This window comes from Mustela erminea, chromosome 5 (genome assembly GCF_009829155.1).
Source record: "Mustela erminea isolate mMusErm1 chromosome 5, mMusErm1.Pri, whole genome shotgun sequence".
Lineage (NCBI taxonomy): Eukaryota > Metazoa > Chordata > Mammalia > Carnivora > Mustelidae > Mustela > Mustela erminea.
Genome location: NC_045618.1, coordinates 39,900,810 through 39,915,835, shown reverse-complemented (window position 1 = coordinate 39,915,835; position 15,026 = coordinate 39,900,810). Strand labels below are relative to the sequence as shown.

The window sequence follows — 15,026 nt, the reverse complement described above, 5'->3', positions numbered from 1 at the left end:
CATCTATAAAAACAGAATCAAATACATATTCTTGCAGGGTGGCTGGGATGCAAACACACTGGGTATGCAAAGCCCCCAGCGCTGAGCGAGCACATCGGAATGGATGCACGGTGGCTGTTATTCTTATGACTTACCAGAGACACCTCCGGTCACGTAAATGGCCATTACCACTGCCATGGCAAATCCAACATTGATAGTGACAATTCCTCCAAAGTGTCCTCGACTGAGGATAGCCTGGGCGACAGAGCCACAGCCAAGGACCTGGAATGAGAGGAAGCTCAGTAACTAAGTGAACTGGAGGGTGGGGGACACGAACATTCTGATTGTTCCACCGTGTAGTTCCTAATGTTTAGAAAATGGGTCCCATATCCTCACTGAACAACCAATCAAAACCATTTAATCCTGGCCCACAAAGGAAACATTTGGTGAAGGAGTATATTGAGAAAGACGGAAGAGTCACGCGCCCAGACAGTAAATAGCCATCGGCCATCCTCATGCTGCGGTTTAAAGAGCGAGTGTGGCCCTGGGGGAGGAAGTTCTGGACCGTAGGATCATTAAATCATGGCTCTTTGTAGGTTGAATTGGCCAGACTTTTTCTAGAATACACAGCCCAGCTTGGGTTTCACAATGAAAGAGCAACCGACTTCAGGAAGAGCTCAGCATGAGGCAATGAATATTGCTTAAGGGCATATGAGGAAAGGTTTCAGGATCAAATATGCACAAGGAAAAAGAGATTAAGAAGGTGGATGCTTCTTATCAAGAAGATAATAACCAGTCACTGCATGTCTCTCCACAACAGGATGAGAAGGGGAAGTCTGAGCTTGAATTATGAGAGGTTGCATGTGAACAATTTCCCGACAGCGATGAATTAATTCTAAATAGCTCCCTCAGGGTGCCTTTTTGAGGTCTTTCATAGAAATATAATTTACAAACAATAATTTAATACATATAGAATGATTTTAGTTTATCCCTCCCTGAAGGCAGAGAAATTCTCTTGATCTTTCAACAGCTTCTATAATCCCCAATTCTAAGACATATTGCCTCATCTTCGTTCCACCGGCTGGACAGGAGGGTTAAGTACGTGGGCTTGACATCTTCAGGGAAGCCCTTGGGCTACACATCACATATGCACAGGCTGGGCTCGGGACCCTCCAGTGAATCCTAACTAAGGTTGTAGTAGTAACACGTTCCCTTTTCCCTATTCAAAAACATCGCCTGGGTTCATTCATAGCCTATCGATTCCATTTAGACTTAACCTATTTTTTTTTCTAGAATCCCTATCTATTAGAATAATTCTCTGCATTAAAACCAGCACCACATTGGCGTCTCTCTTTTTAATTTAAAGCCAATTAACCACCCCCTGCACCACTTCTAAGCTAACTGGCATTTTGACAGCATCTTCTGAAAAGAAGAATGAAATGTTACTGACAGCTGACATGACCTGATTTAGACAACGGGGCGTAAGAGGAGACACATCCAGACAAGGGCCCATCCTGACATAGTACTACTGCGTTCTGTATAAGCGTCTTCCCTCTTCTGAGGTCTGATGCGCGTGCCCCTGTGCTAGTCTAGAGGGGGCAGAAAGCTTTAAATGGCTCGGGTGGGTTTAGGGAAGGCTCTGCCCTATCAACTTCCACTATGATAAATACTCTCCTCCTCCACTCTAGATACTGAAATTGTTTTTTGTTCTTTCCTCGAGAGGATAATTGATGCAGGGTGTTGCAGGAAAGGAAGGAGGAGAAATGAGCAATGTGGGGGCTTCAGTGACCTTCATCAGAAATCGCCACCCAGAAGATTTCAGCCCAGATTCACATCAATGCTTTTTATTTTAATTTTTTTAAAAATATTTTTGTTTATGTATTTGAAAGAGCGAGAGAGAAAGAGAGTAGATGCACACACAGGAAGGGGAAGGGGCAGAGGAAGAATTCAGAGAGGCAGGCTCCCTGCTCAGCAGGGAGCCAGAGGCGGGGCTAGATCCCAGGACCCTGAGATCAGGACCTGAGCTGAAGGCAGACACTTAACCGACTGAGCCACTCAGGGGCCCCTAAATCATTGGTTTTTAGTTTTAAAATATATTTATTGGAGTGCCTGCGTGGCTCAGTGGGTTAAGCCTCTGCCTTTGGCTCAGGTCATGATCCCAGAGTCCTGGGATCAAGCCCTGCATCATCAGGCTCTGCTCAGCAGGGAGCCTGCTTCCTCTCTCTCTCTGCCTGCCTCTCTGCCTACTTGTGATCTCTCCCTCTGTCATAAATAAATAAAATCTTAAAAAAAAATAAAATCTATTTATTATAGCCTCAAAGGCAATGAGGAAGTCAGGTAACTCCCTTCTAGTATCATCTCTTGCTTGCCTCCTCCCCGCGGCATCCACGCACCAGGCAGGCAGACAGACCTTGGGTATCCTGAAGTACTGCGGCCAGACTGATGGGAAATTGGTCACCCACTCTGGTCTCGCTCTTCTGTGCGCCTGGTATAATTTTTTCCCTTCCAAAATGAGAGATCTGTCCTTCATGGTATCATGGAGAAGCTTTCCAACATGACTCCCTGCCCTCACCTTTAAAGGAACTGCCCTACCATTCCCCTTCTTAGATCTAGAAAAGAGCTTATTATTATCTAGCTTGTTTCAATTTTCTGAACCCCCTATCTGGAAAGCTGTTTTGGACCCATTACTCATTCATGCTCTCGCCACACTGAACCTGTGTTCTCTGAAATTCAATTGTACTCTCCCTACTATACAATTAGTGCTTCGTTCTTTTCCAAGTGCCAGAGCTTGGTTCTCCTTATCTAGAAAATAATCTCGAAGATTCCTTTCGATACCAACAGCAACCATGTGCGGGCTATCTCGTTTCATTGTGTTTCCTTAGGTGTTGCGTTTCCCAAGCCCGCCACCCTCTCCTCCTGCGCTGGCCATCTACACACCTCCAAGTTCTCTTCCACCTTCTTGTCAGGATCTGGCATCTCTTCAGTCAAGCTTCCTTCTCTGGGAGATTTAGAAAACTCACAGAACCATGCAGGGGAGGGAGGGTATGACCAACCATGGATCCAGTTCTTACAGTGCCCTTCACTGTACCCCCAAAACTCCTCATTCACCTCTCATTCACAGTTGCCCAATAGCTTCACCAAGCTTTGTCTTCGCTCAGCCCAGCCCCCCAGCCCCAATTTCTGCAAAAAACACCAGATTCTACTTGACTCCGCATCGGTGAGTTGCCTTGAAGATCAATTTAGAATAACACATAAACATCATGTCCCAGTTATCTAGCCCTACGTAACTACCCCCCAGATTTACTGGCTTAAAATGGTAACACTTAATTTTGCTTGTGAATCTGGAATTTGGCCAAGGCTGGGCAGGGTATCCCATCTCTGCTCCACTTGGTGTCAAGTGTGATGGTTCAAATTTGGAGGATTAGAATGATCTGAAGACTAACCCATTCGCGTGTTTAGTGGTTGATACTGGCTGTCAGCTGATGCCTTGGCTGGAGGGTTGGCCAAAGCACCTACAAATGGCCTCTCCATGTGGCCTGGCTTCTTCACAGCCCCGTGGCTGGCTTCCAGGGGCAAGCACCATGGAGTCTCCAGAACCCGTGGTCTCAGACCCTGCACCATGCCTCACCCCTACACTAGTTCTGAACCCAATGGCACAGATACTGGATCTTATAGACACAGGCATTTTCCCTACAACATCCTAAACTGGCATTCATCTGGTCTGTGTTGGATTACTGTGAGACACGGGGAGCTTATTACCACATCAGGCAGCTAGTTCTAGATATTTTTTATTGTTCCAGTAGCTAGGGAGTCTTTCCTTACAGGAAGTTGGAGTCTTCTTTCCTGTAAGTTCTCTCTGTTAGCTCTCATCCCACTCTTGGGACCATAAATCATAAACCTCTTCCACACTCCAGGTCTTCCAATAACTGGAGGGGGTTCACTTTCCTGGACGCCTCTCCCTTCATCTTTGATTCCTGGTGAGTTTCACCCAGTCAAGCTCTGGGTTGTCAGTGTCTCTCTTAAAACACAGAGCCCAGGGGCACCTGGGTGGCTCAGTGGGTTAAGCCTCTGCCTTTGGGCTCAGGTCATGATCTCAGGGTCCTGGGATCAGGCCCCGCATTGGGCTCCCTGCTCGGCGGGGAGCCTGCTTCCCTCTCTCTCTCTGCCTGCCTCTCTGCCTACTTGTGATCTCTCTCTGTCAAATAAAATCTTAAAAAAACAAAACACAGAGCCCAGACATGGACACAATCCTTCTGTATTTGTGCATTGCATTAGGACTGGGTAAGTCAGCCTGTACCTTCTGCTCATTGCTTCTGTTGCCATCTAGTGGGACATTCATGCACAGGATGTACTTTAACTGCTTACGGATCTATGCCTGGTTTTCCCAATTTTATCAGGTTCTCAAGATCCTGTATGAAACATCTTTGTCTCTGAACAGCACCTAGTATATTGGAGGGAATTAAATAACCAGATTCCAGGTGCTATTTCCAGGTATGACAGTATGTCTGTGTAAATGACACTTCTCGGTGTCAGCTTGATCATCATTAAAGCATAATAATAACACCAGCCAGGCTTGTCTTGTAGGATAGTTTGGTAAAGGTTCAAACGGGAGAACAATAATGAAAGCACTTTTTAAACCACAAAGGGCAATGGAAAGTGCAGGATATTGTTGCTCTTAGGATAAACTCAAAAGGAAACCCCCAATGTAGGGTGAATAAGTTAAGACAAAGGGACCCGTGAACTTAACCGCTGACTCACTGACTGGCAGTAAGAATAGGGAGAAAACCACATCTGTGACAGATGCTAGAAATAGTTGCTGTTTCATTCCTAGTCACAGGATCAAAATTTGCGGAAGAGGAGGAGTGGGAAGCTGACGAGAGCTTCGTGTTGCTTTGCTTACTTGTGATTCCTCTGGGTCCCTTTGTAGTTGGCGAGATTTTAGCGCTTTGGGTGGGAAAGCCACATTAGAAAAAAGGAGAGGGTAAATACTGTCACTCTCCTCAGGTGCCGCACACGGCAGGAACGGGAGAAAGAATTTCAGTGGGAAAGCAAGAAGGACATTTGAAAGGCGGAATTCCTACAAAAGGCCGACTGGTGGCTAGTCATTCTCAATCACCCAGGCCAAACATTCTGGAATCATTTCATATTCCTTCCTCTTCTCTCCCTTGGCCACCTATAGTCAGTCATTCCCAAATCTTTGGAGGCTTCTTCTGCAGCCCCCAACCAGCGTCCCTACCCCCAGTGTCTCCCCACTCAGTGACCCTGCCTGATGGAGCATGACTTAGCACCCTCCCCTTCCCCCCCCTTAGGTGGGAAATGGCAACACAGCCCTCCCCTGGTTCTCAGGGCTCTCCAGGGTCTTGCCTTTCGACCCCATCCACTTCATGCCCAGTTTTCTCCAGCAGAAATCTGCATCAGCCAGGCTGGCATCCTTGTCGCTGCAAGTCCTTTGAGTTCATTGACACTCGTTCCCGCGCTGCACACTGGCTCATGCTCTCCTGTCTGGCAGAATGTCCCTTCTCTGTCTGTCCTTTTCCACAACCAAACTCCATGTACTCTTGATGCTAAGCTAAAATCTTGTCTTTTCTGTGGGGCTTTCCTTTGACAACTCAAGCCCTCAGAGGACTCCTCTGCTTCATCTACTATGTCTTTACGATGGCATTTTGTGACGGTCCACCTCGCCTCGGGCCACCCCGACAAGACTGTGATGTCCACCACAGCAGCTCATGCATCTCCATATGCCACGCTCAAATAATATCTGATGGAACATAGGAAAATGTCTAAACATAAGCCGGGGGCGGGGGGGTCCCTATGGGTAAATATCTTTTTTTTTTTTTAAAGATTTTATTTATTATTTGACAGAGATCACAAGTAGTCAGAGAGGCAGGCGGGGGGGTGGGGGGAAGCAGGCTTCCCGCTGAGCAGAGAGCCCAATGTGGGGCTCAATCCTAGGACCCTGGGATCATGACCTCAGCCAAAGGCAGAGGCTTAACCCACTGAGCCACCCAGGCACCCCTGTAAATGTCTTTTCAGTAGAAACAGGGGATAGGTTGTGAGAAGTGGTAGGTGTAATTTCTAGGAAATCTCAGCTGGGCTGGTGGGAAGTTCCCAGTGGAGCCATGACCCCTAAGACAAGCTGATTACTGGACACAATGTAAAACCTAAAGAGGTAAAGCGATTATCACGAATAAATCATAACTACACAGATTTTATTTCATTTGACTGTTCTCAATCTCTTGCCTATCTAGTACCTTGTTTGAAGTCCAAACTAAAGGGCACCTGGGTGGCTCAATCAGTTGAGCATCTGCCTTTGGCTCAAGTCATGATCCCAGGGTCCTGGGGTCGAGCCCCACGTTGGGCTGCCCACTCAGCTGGGAGCCTGCTTCTCCCTCTCCATCTGCTGCTTTCTGTTTGTGTTTTCTCTCTCTGTCAAATAAATAAATAAAATCTTTAAAAAAAAGTGCAAACTAAGATGTTCCTAACACGGATACAGTGTATAACAGACACTGAACAAGTGTCTGTTCAGTCAGTAGGTACAAACGGAGCCCTTTTGGGAAAGCAGTAGTTAATAAAGGCCAAGGATTCCTTAGAAAATGTTTGCAGGTGCATGCAATGGGTGGCCAGAGATCACCAGGGGACCCCTCTGATTATTGCAGGGGGTCTGTGATTCTCTGTTCTCATCAAACATTGTCCAAAGAAGGAAAGGGTAACATGTCTTGTATCTACCTTCTGTAGTTCAGAGCTTTCAGAATTAATGGATACTGAGAGAACAGTTGAAAGGGCTTCTGGGCCAGTATTGTCATGGACTTTGGAGCTAAGGCTGTGTGAAATGTTTAGTGTCTGTCCTCATCTGTTTAGGGCAGTATGAGCAAAGAAGTACAAACAGCAGGTACACTCTCTGTGCCCAGACCCAAATACCTGTACCACTTCATGCTTGCCAACATCTGCTCACCTGGGGAGAGGAGGACAGCATTACGACCTCGACTTTATGGATGAGCAAATGGAGGCCGGGAGAGGCCAAGCAAGTTCTCCAGGTTTGCATAATAAAAACACAGGAGACAGAACCTGGGTTGGATCCCAGGTCTGCTTATTCAGAGGCCTGCGCTTTTAACCATTGCACAATGGATGTAGTGAAAGGTCCCTGGTAGCAACCAACACCCCCAAGAATGCATGGCCACATCTGGAGAGACCAGTGAGGTCCCAGGAAAGGCGGGGTTGGAGCACCAGCTTTCCCACCTGCACACCGCAGGTGAAGGGCTGGCCGGGAGTGCCGAAGGGCCTGGAGAGCCAAATAGCCCTCCGGTACCCATCTACCCCACCCTCACTCTAAACCAGACACGTCCGTCTGAGGAAAACGGACTGACGGAGGATGAAGCTCACTGGGGAATCTTCTTGTAGTTCTGGGTTTTTATACTAGGACAAGTTGCTTTTCTGGTGACAACACGTGGTCCCTCTGGTTCCGAAAAATACCCAACACTTGGGTTGTTTCACCAAAGCCTCCAGTGACCTAGGGAGACCTCCTCTTCAGCCCCATTCGCCTCCTTTCTCAGAGGGCGATGAGACAGGCCAGTGATTAAGAGCAGCTTTTCGGTTTACACAAAACCAATTTTCACTGAGTACCCTTGGCTTGCTTTCTAGCCCCTGCCCGCACAGACAGCTTCTGCTAGATGACTAAACACTCACCAGGAGAATACTAGACCAGAAAGCCCATCAAACCCTTTTCTCTTGTTCTTGGTGGCTTGCTCCTTTTCTCGTCGTGTCTCCCAACTTTGTGGTCAGCAGCAGCAGGCACGCTCATGCCCCTAATGCTGGCCAAACTGGCCGGTGCGGGAAGTGAGTGGGCTGAGATAATGGTGGAGCGGGCCTTTGTGCACAGATGAACCACACCCACGAGCCACAGACATTTCTCGTGGCACTAGCCAGCCTCTCCAGACTTAATAGCGCTCATATCTGTTCTCAACACCAAGACCTGAGAAGCCAAGCACTTCCTCCACTCCCACCTGCCCCTTTAAGAGCCAAAGAAGTGGGGGCACCTGGGTGGCTCAGTGGGTTAAGCCTCTACCTTCGGCTTGGGTCATGATCTCAGGGGGTCATGATCTCAGGGTCCTAGGATCGAGCCCCACCTCAGGCTCTCTGCTTGGCGGGGAGCCTGCTTCCTCCTCTCTCTTTACCTGCATCTCTGCCTACTTGTGATCTCTCTGTGTCAAATAAATAAATAAAATCTTTAAAAAGAAAAAAAAGAAAGAGCCAAAGAATGACCTAAGTGGCCACTAATAATAAAATGCCCCAGTAGCTTCCAACTTCACCTGGCTAGTATTTATTTATTACCATTCTCCTGAAAACTTTTGTAGGAAGTTAGTATCCTTTAATCTGGTAGTGCCAGTCTGGGGCATGTTTGCTGTGAGTCACGTGGGCGGCAACAATGGGACCCAAGAATGTGAGTCATGTACGGCTGTTGACCTTGTATGTTGCTGCCTGTCTTCTTGGAAACAAATAAGCACTATATTTTAAATAAAAACTATCGTACAGTAGAAAATTTGTCATTTAGCGTAAATGTTCACCAGACCGAAGTCAACATTAAAAGAGTATAGCTGGGGCAACATTTGTGTTTATTTTAAACTGCTTTCTCTTGTGTTTCAAGACACTGATTTGTTTACCCACGCACACATTACAAATACTCTTTTAGTCCCCATAGTAATCTGAGGGGGAGGAAAACTCTACTGTTTTCATCCAAAGAAACCTTGGGACAAAGAGATCAAATAATTTGCCGCAGGACAGGCAGCTAGTGAAAAGATCTTTTGGAACCTGAAATTAACATTTGGGTCCAAAGGTTGTGTTTCTTCACTTAAACTAAACTGCCCTCAACCGTTCCTGAGCCAAATAAGCAGTTTGTCCAGATTATGCTTTATACGTCTGTCTTTGAAAAAGCAAAATTGGAGGAAATTAAGATCCTCGATTCTGCAAGTAGTCCCAACTGGAATTTGGCATTCCTTCAGCCATTCCTTCCTCTCTTCACTTCTTCCTCCATATATAGGTCCATTCGAAAATTCCCAGTGCTATGCATGATGCCTGGTGGTAGCAGAGAGGCCAAACAAATCAACCAACCAACCAGGCACAGGTCCCCTGGGAGCTCACAGACTGGTAGGAAAGGTAAGATAGCTGAGAACTGGTAAGAAAAGTATGGATGAAGGATGGTACTGTTATTTAAAATTGTAGTCTTGGGCACCTGGGTGGCTCAGTAGGTTAAGCCGCTGCCTTTGGCTCAGGTCATGATCTCAGGGTCCTGGGATCGAGTCCTGCATCGGGCTTTCTGCTCAGCAGGGACCCTGCTTCCCCCCTCTCTCTGCCTGCCTCTCTGCCTACTTGTGATCTCTCTCTGTCAAATAAATAAATAAAATCTTTAAAATTGTAGTCTTATTATTAAAAAAATGCCTTAAGCATTTACGCCTAGGGAAAGTGTACATGAAGATGTGGTTTTATAAGGTTTTATAATTTTGCCTTATTAAGTAGGAGATGGGGTTTTTTTTCCTTCTAAAAATGTAATTTAATTCTTACTAAAGGAATATGTGCACATAATTTTAAAAAGTCAGGTGCTACTCTGTGACATATAAGAAAGTCAGCAGTTGTCTGCCCCAGCCTTCTGAAAACTTCCATTTCTGTTTCCCTTCTCCACAGCTCACAAGAAATGCTTTAAAGTTTTTAGTTTCTTTCTTTCTCTTTAAACTTTGATATTTCTATACAACACATTTCTATTACTAATTATGATTTTCAACATTTTAGAAGTCATCTAGGACTTCCCATTTCTGAAATTTTAAAAATTTTTTTTAAATTTATTTTTTATTTATTTTTAAAGATTTTTATTTATTTATTTGACAGAGAGAGATCACAAGTAGGCAGAGAGGCAGGCAGAGAGAGAGGAGGAAGCAGGTTCCCCGCCTGAGGGGAGAGAGCCCAATGCGGGGCTCGATCCCAGGACCCTGGGATCATGACCTGAGCCGAAAGCAGAGGCTTAACCCACTGAGCCACCCAGGCGCCCCCCCCATTTCTGAAATTTTATTATGTTTTCTAGACAACCATACATCCCACCCCTGTCTTCCCAACTTAGTTGTATCAGTTTTTTGTCAAATCAGTATTTTGTATTTGCTGTCATTGTGGTTATGCAGATGTTGTTCACAGCTAGAACATGCACTGTATTAGGATTTTATTTCCCACATTACACCATTTTGTATTCATTGCCTTACTTTTTGTTTACTTAGTTTTATAGCAATTACTTATCCCCAATTCATCCCCAAACGTTCTGGAAGAACGAATGTTCCCTGCAGTCAAACGTGCCTCCTAACTGATCAACTGCAGGGTCTGCCGTCTGAGCTAGACCTGCTGGGCCCAGCATTCACAGACCGAGAGGGGAGGGGACCTAAGGGTTGGTTATTTTGACATTTAAGTCTCCCCAATTATTGAATCATTTGATTAATACCCCAAATTACTGAATCATCAGACATAATACTGTTAAATCTGAGATATATGCACATGACAGATTGGCCTCATGAGAAACCTGATTAGAATTACATAAGATCAAGATTTCTCTTCTGGTATTGCCTGAAAAAAAAAAAAAAAGTGGTTTTCACGTGGCGACGGGGTGGCTCAGTCAGTTAAGTGTTTGCCTTCGGCTCAGGTGATCCGGCTCCCTGCTCAGCGGAGAGTCTGCTTCTCTCTCTGCCCCTCTCCCTGCTTGTGCTCTCTCTTTCTCAAATCAATAAATAATATCTTTTAAAAAATGGTTTTCACACGATTGCCTCAATCAGTTTTGCCAGGTGTTAGGACAGGAAAAGAAAAGGACAACCATCTCGTGTGCAGGAATTAGATTTCTCATAGCCAGGCCTCTTATAAACAGATGATATTGAACAGAAGGCTGAGACCCTCACAATCTCTCCATTTGCTTTTTTCTGGTGAGAATATTTTGTCTTTGTAGAATTTGGTTAAGGACACTTTACAGCAGAGTCACAAACTGGTGGTCCAAGGCTAAAGACAGCCTCTGAGTGGGATTGACTCAGAGATCTGTTGGTTTGGCCTACGTGGTGGTGCCTTTTTTTTTTTTTTTTTTCAATTTTAAGAATTGTTGCCAGTAATACTGTAATAAAAAGAGATAAATGAGGATAAATAATAAATAAATAAATAATAAAATAATCAATAATTATAAATAGAAGTAATAAAGATAAATAGAGTAATAAAAAGGGGGGAAATTGCATAGAACTTTTGATTTCTGAGGAAATCAAAGGCCACCCCTTTCCTAGTTGGCCACAGTGGAGAGAGCCTAGGAGGCAGAAGCGTCCCAAGAGAGGACATACATGGTCCCTTTGCTCCTTAAATCCACCATGTCCCCTTCACTCATATATGTGACCTACCTCATCTCAATAAGCTTTGGGGCAACTCACCCCCATCCAAAGTCCTGGGAGGAGAAACCCATTGAGCTTCTAGTGCCAGTGAATTTTTGGTCCCACAGACGGCATGATGATAACATCTCTTGGATGAGAGGTAGCGCAGCCTCTTAGTGGCCTAGTTGCTGGAGGGAGAATCTGTGGGGACCGTCAAATAAAGGACTGATTGCGGGCATGACTGTATCTAAAATGGCTATGATAGGGAGACCAAAAACCTGGTGCCCGTTCTTTTTTTCTTTTAAGATTTTATTTACTTATTTGACAGAGAGAGATCACACTTAGGCAGAAGGGCAGGCAGAGAGGAGGAAGCAGGCTCCCCGCTGAGCAGAGGGCCCAATGCAGGCCTTGATTCCAGGACCCTGAGATTATAACCTGAGCCTAAAGCAGAGGGTTAACCCACTGAGCCATACTGGCGCCCCCTGGTGCCCATTCTTGAAACAGGAGTCACTTTAGGGCTTTGCCAGCGGTTCCCCACCTGACATTTTTTTTTTTTTTTTTTTTTTTTTTTTTGGTGACTGGAGAGGAAGAAGAACAGATGCCCTTCTGCCAGTATATTCTCTGCAAACCTTAGTCCTTCAGCCCGTGCTGTAGGTATATGTTACCAGAAGTCGCACACCCTGCCTGTCATAGATCTCAGTTTATGTGACTGTATCCATTGAAACACAGAATGATCATAGTCACAACAACAACTAATGTTTATTGCGTGTTTTTTATGAGCTAAGCACTTTCCATTCATTAGCCCATTGGTCCTCACAACAACCCTGTGAGTCAGGTCCTCTTACTTCCTCCATTTCGCAAATAAGGGAATGAAATTTTTAGATGGGTTAAGAGAATTTCCCACCCTCACATGAGTAGTCAGCGGTGGGGCCCAGGTGTGACTACACATAATTCTGAGCACTGGATAGGGGAATAAACACACCTTTATAGCACGTATACCGCGCTGTCAAGCACATTACCTGCCGACGTTTAACCTGAATTTCAAAAGTGGAAGACTGGAAAGAGGCAACCCAGAAACAGACTCAACTCTAGAAAACAAACTGATGGTCCCCAGCGGTGAGGTGGTGTGGTGGGGGCGGGGGGATGGGTGACCTAGGTGAGGGGGCTTAAGGCGTGGGTTCGTGATGAACACTTGGTATTGCACGGACGTGTTGATTCACTATATTATACACCTGGAACTCATATTTCCCTGTATGTTAACTAACTGGAATGAAAATAAAGACTTAAAAAGCGGAAGACTGGACAATTTGACAAAATTCATACGGCTAGTAAGTGGCAGAATCTGAACCCGGAGCCAGGTTTTCAGATTCCTGGTTCTGTGTTCCTCTTCTGACAATTGCTACTGTTTCTGTGGGTCTGCTTGTTCCCAGAATGCATATTCATGTGCGGCTTTCCGGTCAGTTCATTTTCCAATTGGAAAATAAAATGTTCTCAGTCATAACAAAATAGTCACACACAAAAAAAGAAAGAAAGAAAAAAAACCCCAAGACTGAAACCTGGATATTCTGGTTAAAAATCATTTGGTGGCACGGAGCCTGAGAATATCAGGATAAGATCAATCACCATTCAAGAACCAGCTGTACTTGAGAAGAGATGATATTAGGGCAGGTTCATAAAAACTGAGGAATCTGAGACTTGAGAAGCAGGTGAATGGGCAGAAGGCCAACCTCAGAGCTCTCTGAGTAGAAAAGAGTACCAAGAACAAAATTGGGCCTCAGAAATATAAGGTGATTAAACACCATTATTTCTCACAAGCTAAAAAAAGAACAATGCTTTCCTTGTCTGACCTACATCAGGCATTCACATCCGTCAACTCATCCAAATAACGCTAGCTTGGACGAGAACTCGATCATGATGCCAGGGCCTGAATAAGGAACTGATTAAGCGTTTATTTATTAAGGTGTAAGTGTTCATATTAAGATAACCATGGACGGATTATGCTGAATGTGGTTGGAGGGTTGCTCAAGACAGAGTGGTCTAACAATGATAATAAGTACACCTTGGGTCACTTTCAGTCTGGAAGATCCCTGAAGACAGAAGAATTCTGGGGCTCATTAGTTTCTTAGAGTCATTCCAGGCCCTTCAATTCCCAAAGTATGTTCCACAGATCATCAGTTCCATGAGATACTCCTCAAAAAAGGGATTTGTGCAGGTGCCATGCAAATCTTCTTTGTGTCATTTCCATTTTTCTCCAAAGAAGATATACAGATGGCCAACAGACACATGAAAACATGCTCAAAATCACTCATCAGCAGGGAAGTAAAAATCAAAACTACAATGAGATATCACCTTACACTTTTCAGAATGGCTAAAATCAAAAACACAAGAAATAACAAGTATTGGTGAGGATGTGGAGAAGTAGGAACCTTTGTGCACTGTTGGTGGGAATGGAAGCTAGTGTAGCCACTCTGGAAAACAGTATGAATATTCCTCAAAAAATTAAAAATAGAGCTACTATATCATCCAGTAATCGCACTACCAGGTATTTGCTCAAAGACTATGAAAACATTGATTCAAGAGGATATATACATCCCTATGTTTATTGCAGCTTAATTTACAACAGTCAAATTACGGAAGAAGCCCAGTGTCTAATGATAGATGAATGGATAAAGAAGATGTATATAATGGAATATTATCCAGCCATAAAAAGGAATGAATCTTGCCTTTGCAACAACATGGATGGATCTAGAGAGTATATGCTAAGCAAAATAAGTCAGAGAAAGACACACACCGTATGATTTTACTCATATGTGGAATTTAAGAAAGAAATCAAACGAACAAAGGAAAAATGGAGACAAACCAAGAAACAGACTCTTAACTCTAGAGAACAGATTGGAAGTGGGGGAGGGAGGTAAGTGGGGAGATGGGTGAAACAGGTGAATGAGATTAAGAGTACACTCATCTTGACGAACACTGGGTAATGTAGAGAATTGCTGAATCACTATACTGTACACCCGAAATCAATATAACACTGTATATTAAATCTACTGGAATTAAAATTTGAGAAAGAGATTTGTCCTCAAGTGAGTCCAGGCACATCTATGTATTCTATTCCCCTCTTAGAGTTTATAGTGAGTGTCAGAAGCCCTGATAAATCCTATAGTTGAAAAAACTGCTTAACTTAGTATAATCTACTGTTTTCCAAACATATTTGGGAAGGTCAGCCTATTTTCTTTCACAAATTTTTATTTGCATCTCATGGAACTAGTGTTCTTTAGAACACATTTTGAGCAACTCCCTAAAACACCTGGAAGGGAGAAATTCTGCTCAGTGAGCTCATTTAGGAGGAGCAGGAGAGTGAAGAAACTGTACATTAATATGTAAGATTTTTTTCAATTGCAAAAGGTGTACCATAAGATATAAGAAATTTGTCTCTTTTCTATCCCAGATTTTATATTTTATTCTTCTTAAAAAAAAAATCTCTTTGACAGAGAGAGAGCACAAGCATGGGGAGTGGCAGGCATAAGGAAAAGTAGGCTCCCCGCAGAGTAGGAAAAGCCTGATATGGGACTCGTTCCCAGGACCCCAGGATCATGACCTGAGCCAAAGGCAGTCACTTAACCAACTGAGCCACCCAGGTGCCCCTTATGTTTTATTCTTTATGGTAACTAATAT

The 15,026-nt window shown here is 44.5% G+C and overlaps 1 protein-coding gene across 1 annotated transcript in view; it reads right to left on the bottom strand.

Moving 5' to 3' along the window:
- The window catches only part of AQP9 (aquaporin 9), a 43,992-nt gene that overhangs the window by 18,471 nt on the left and 10,495 nt on the right, over positions 1–15,026 (bottom strand). The window contains exon 2 of the mRNA XM_032342675.1: positions 135–261. Coding sequence (XP_032198566.1) covers positions 135–261 — 127 coding nt within the window. The remainder of the gene's footprint in view (positions 1–134; positions 262–15,026) is intronic.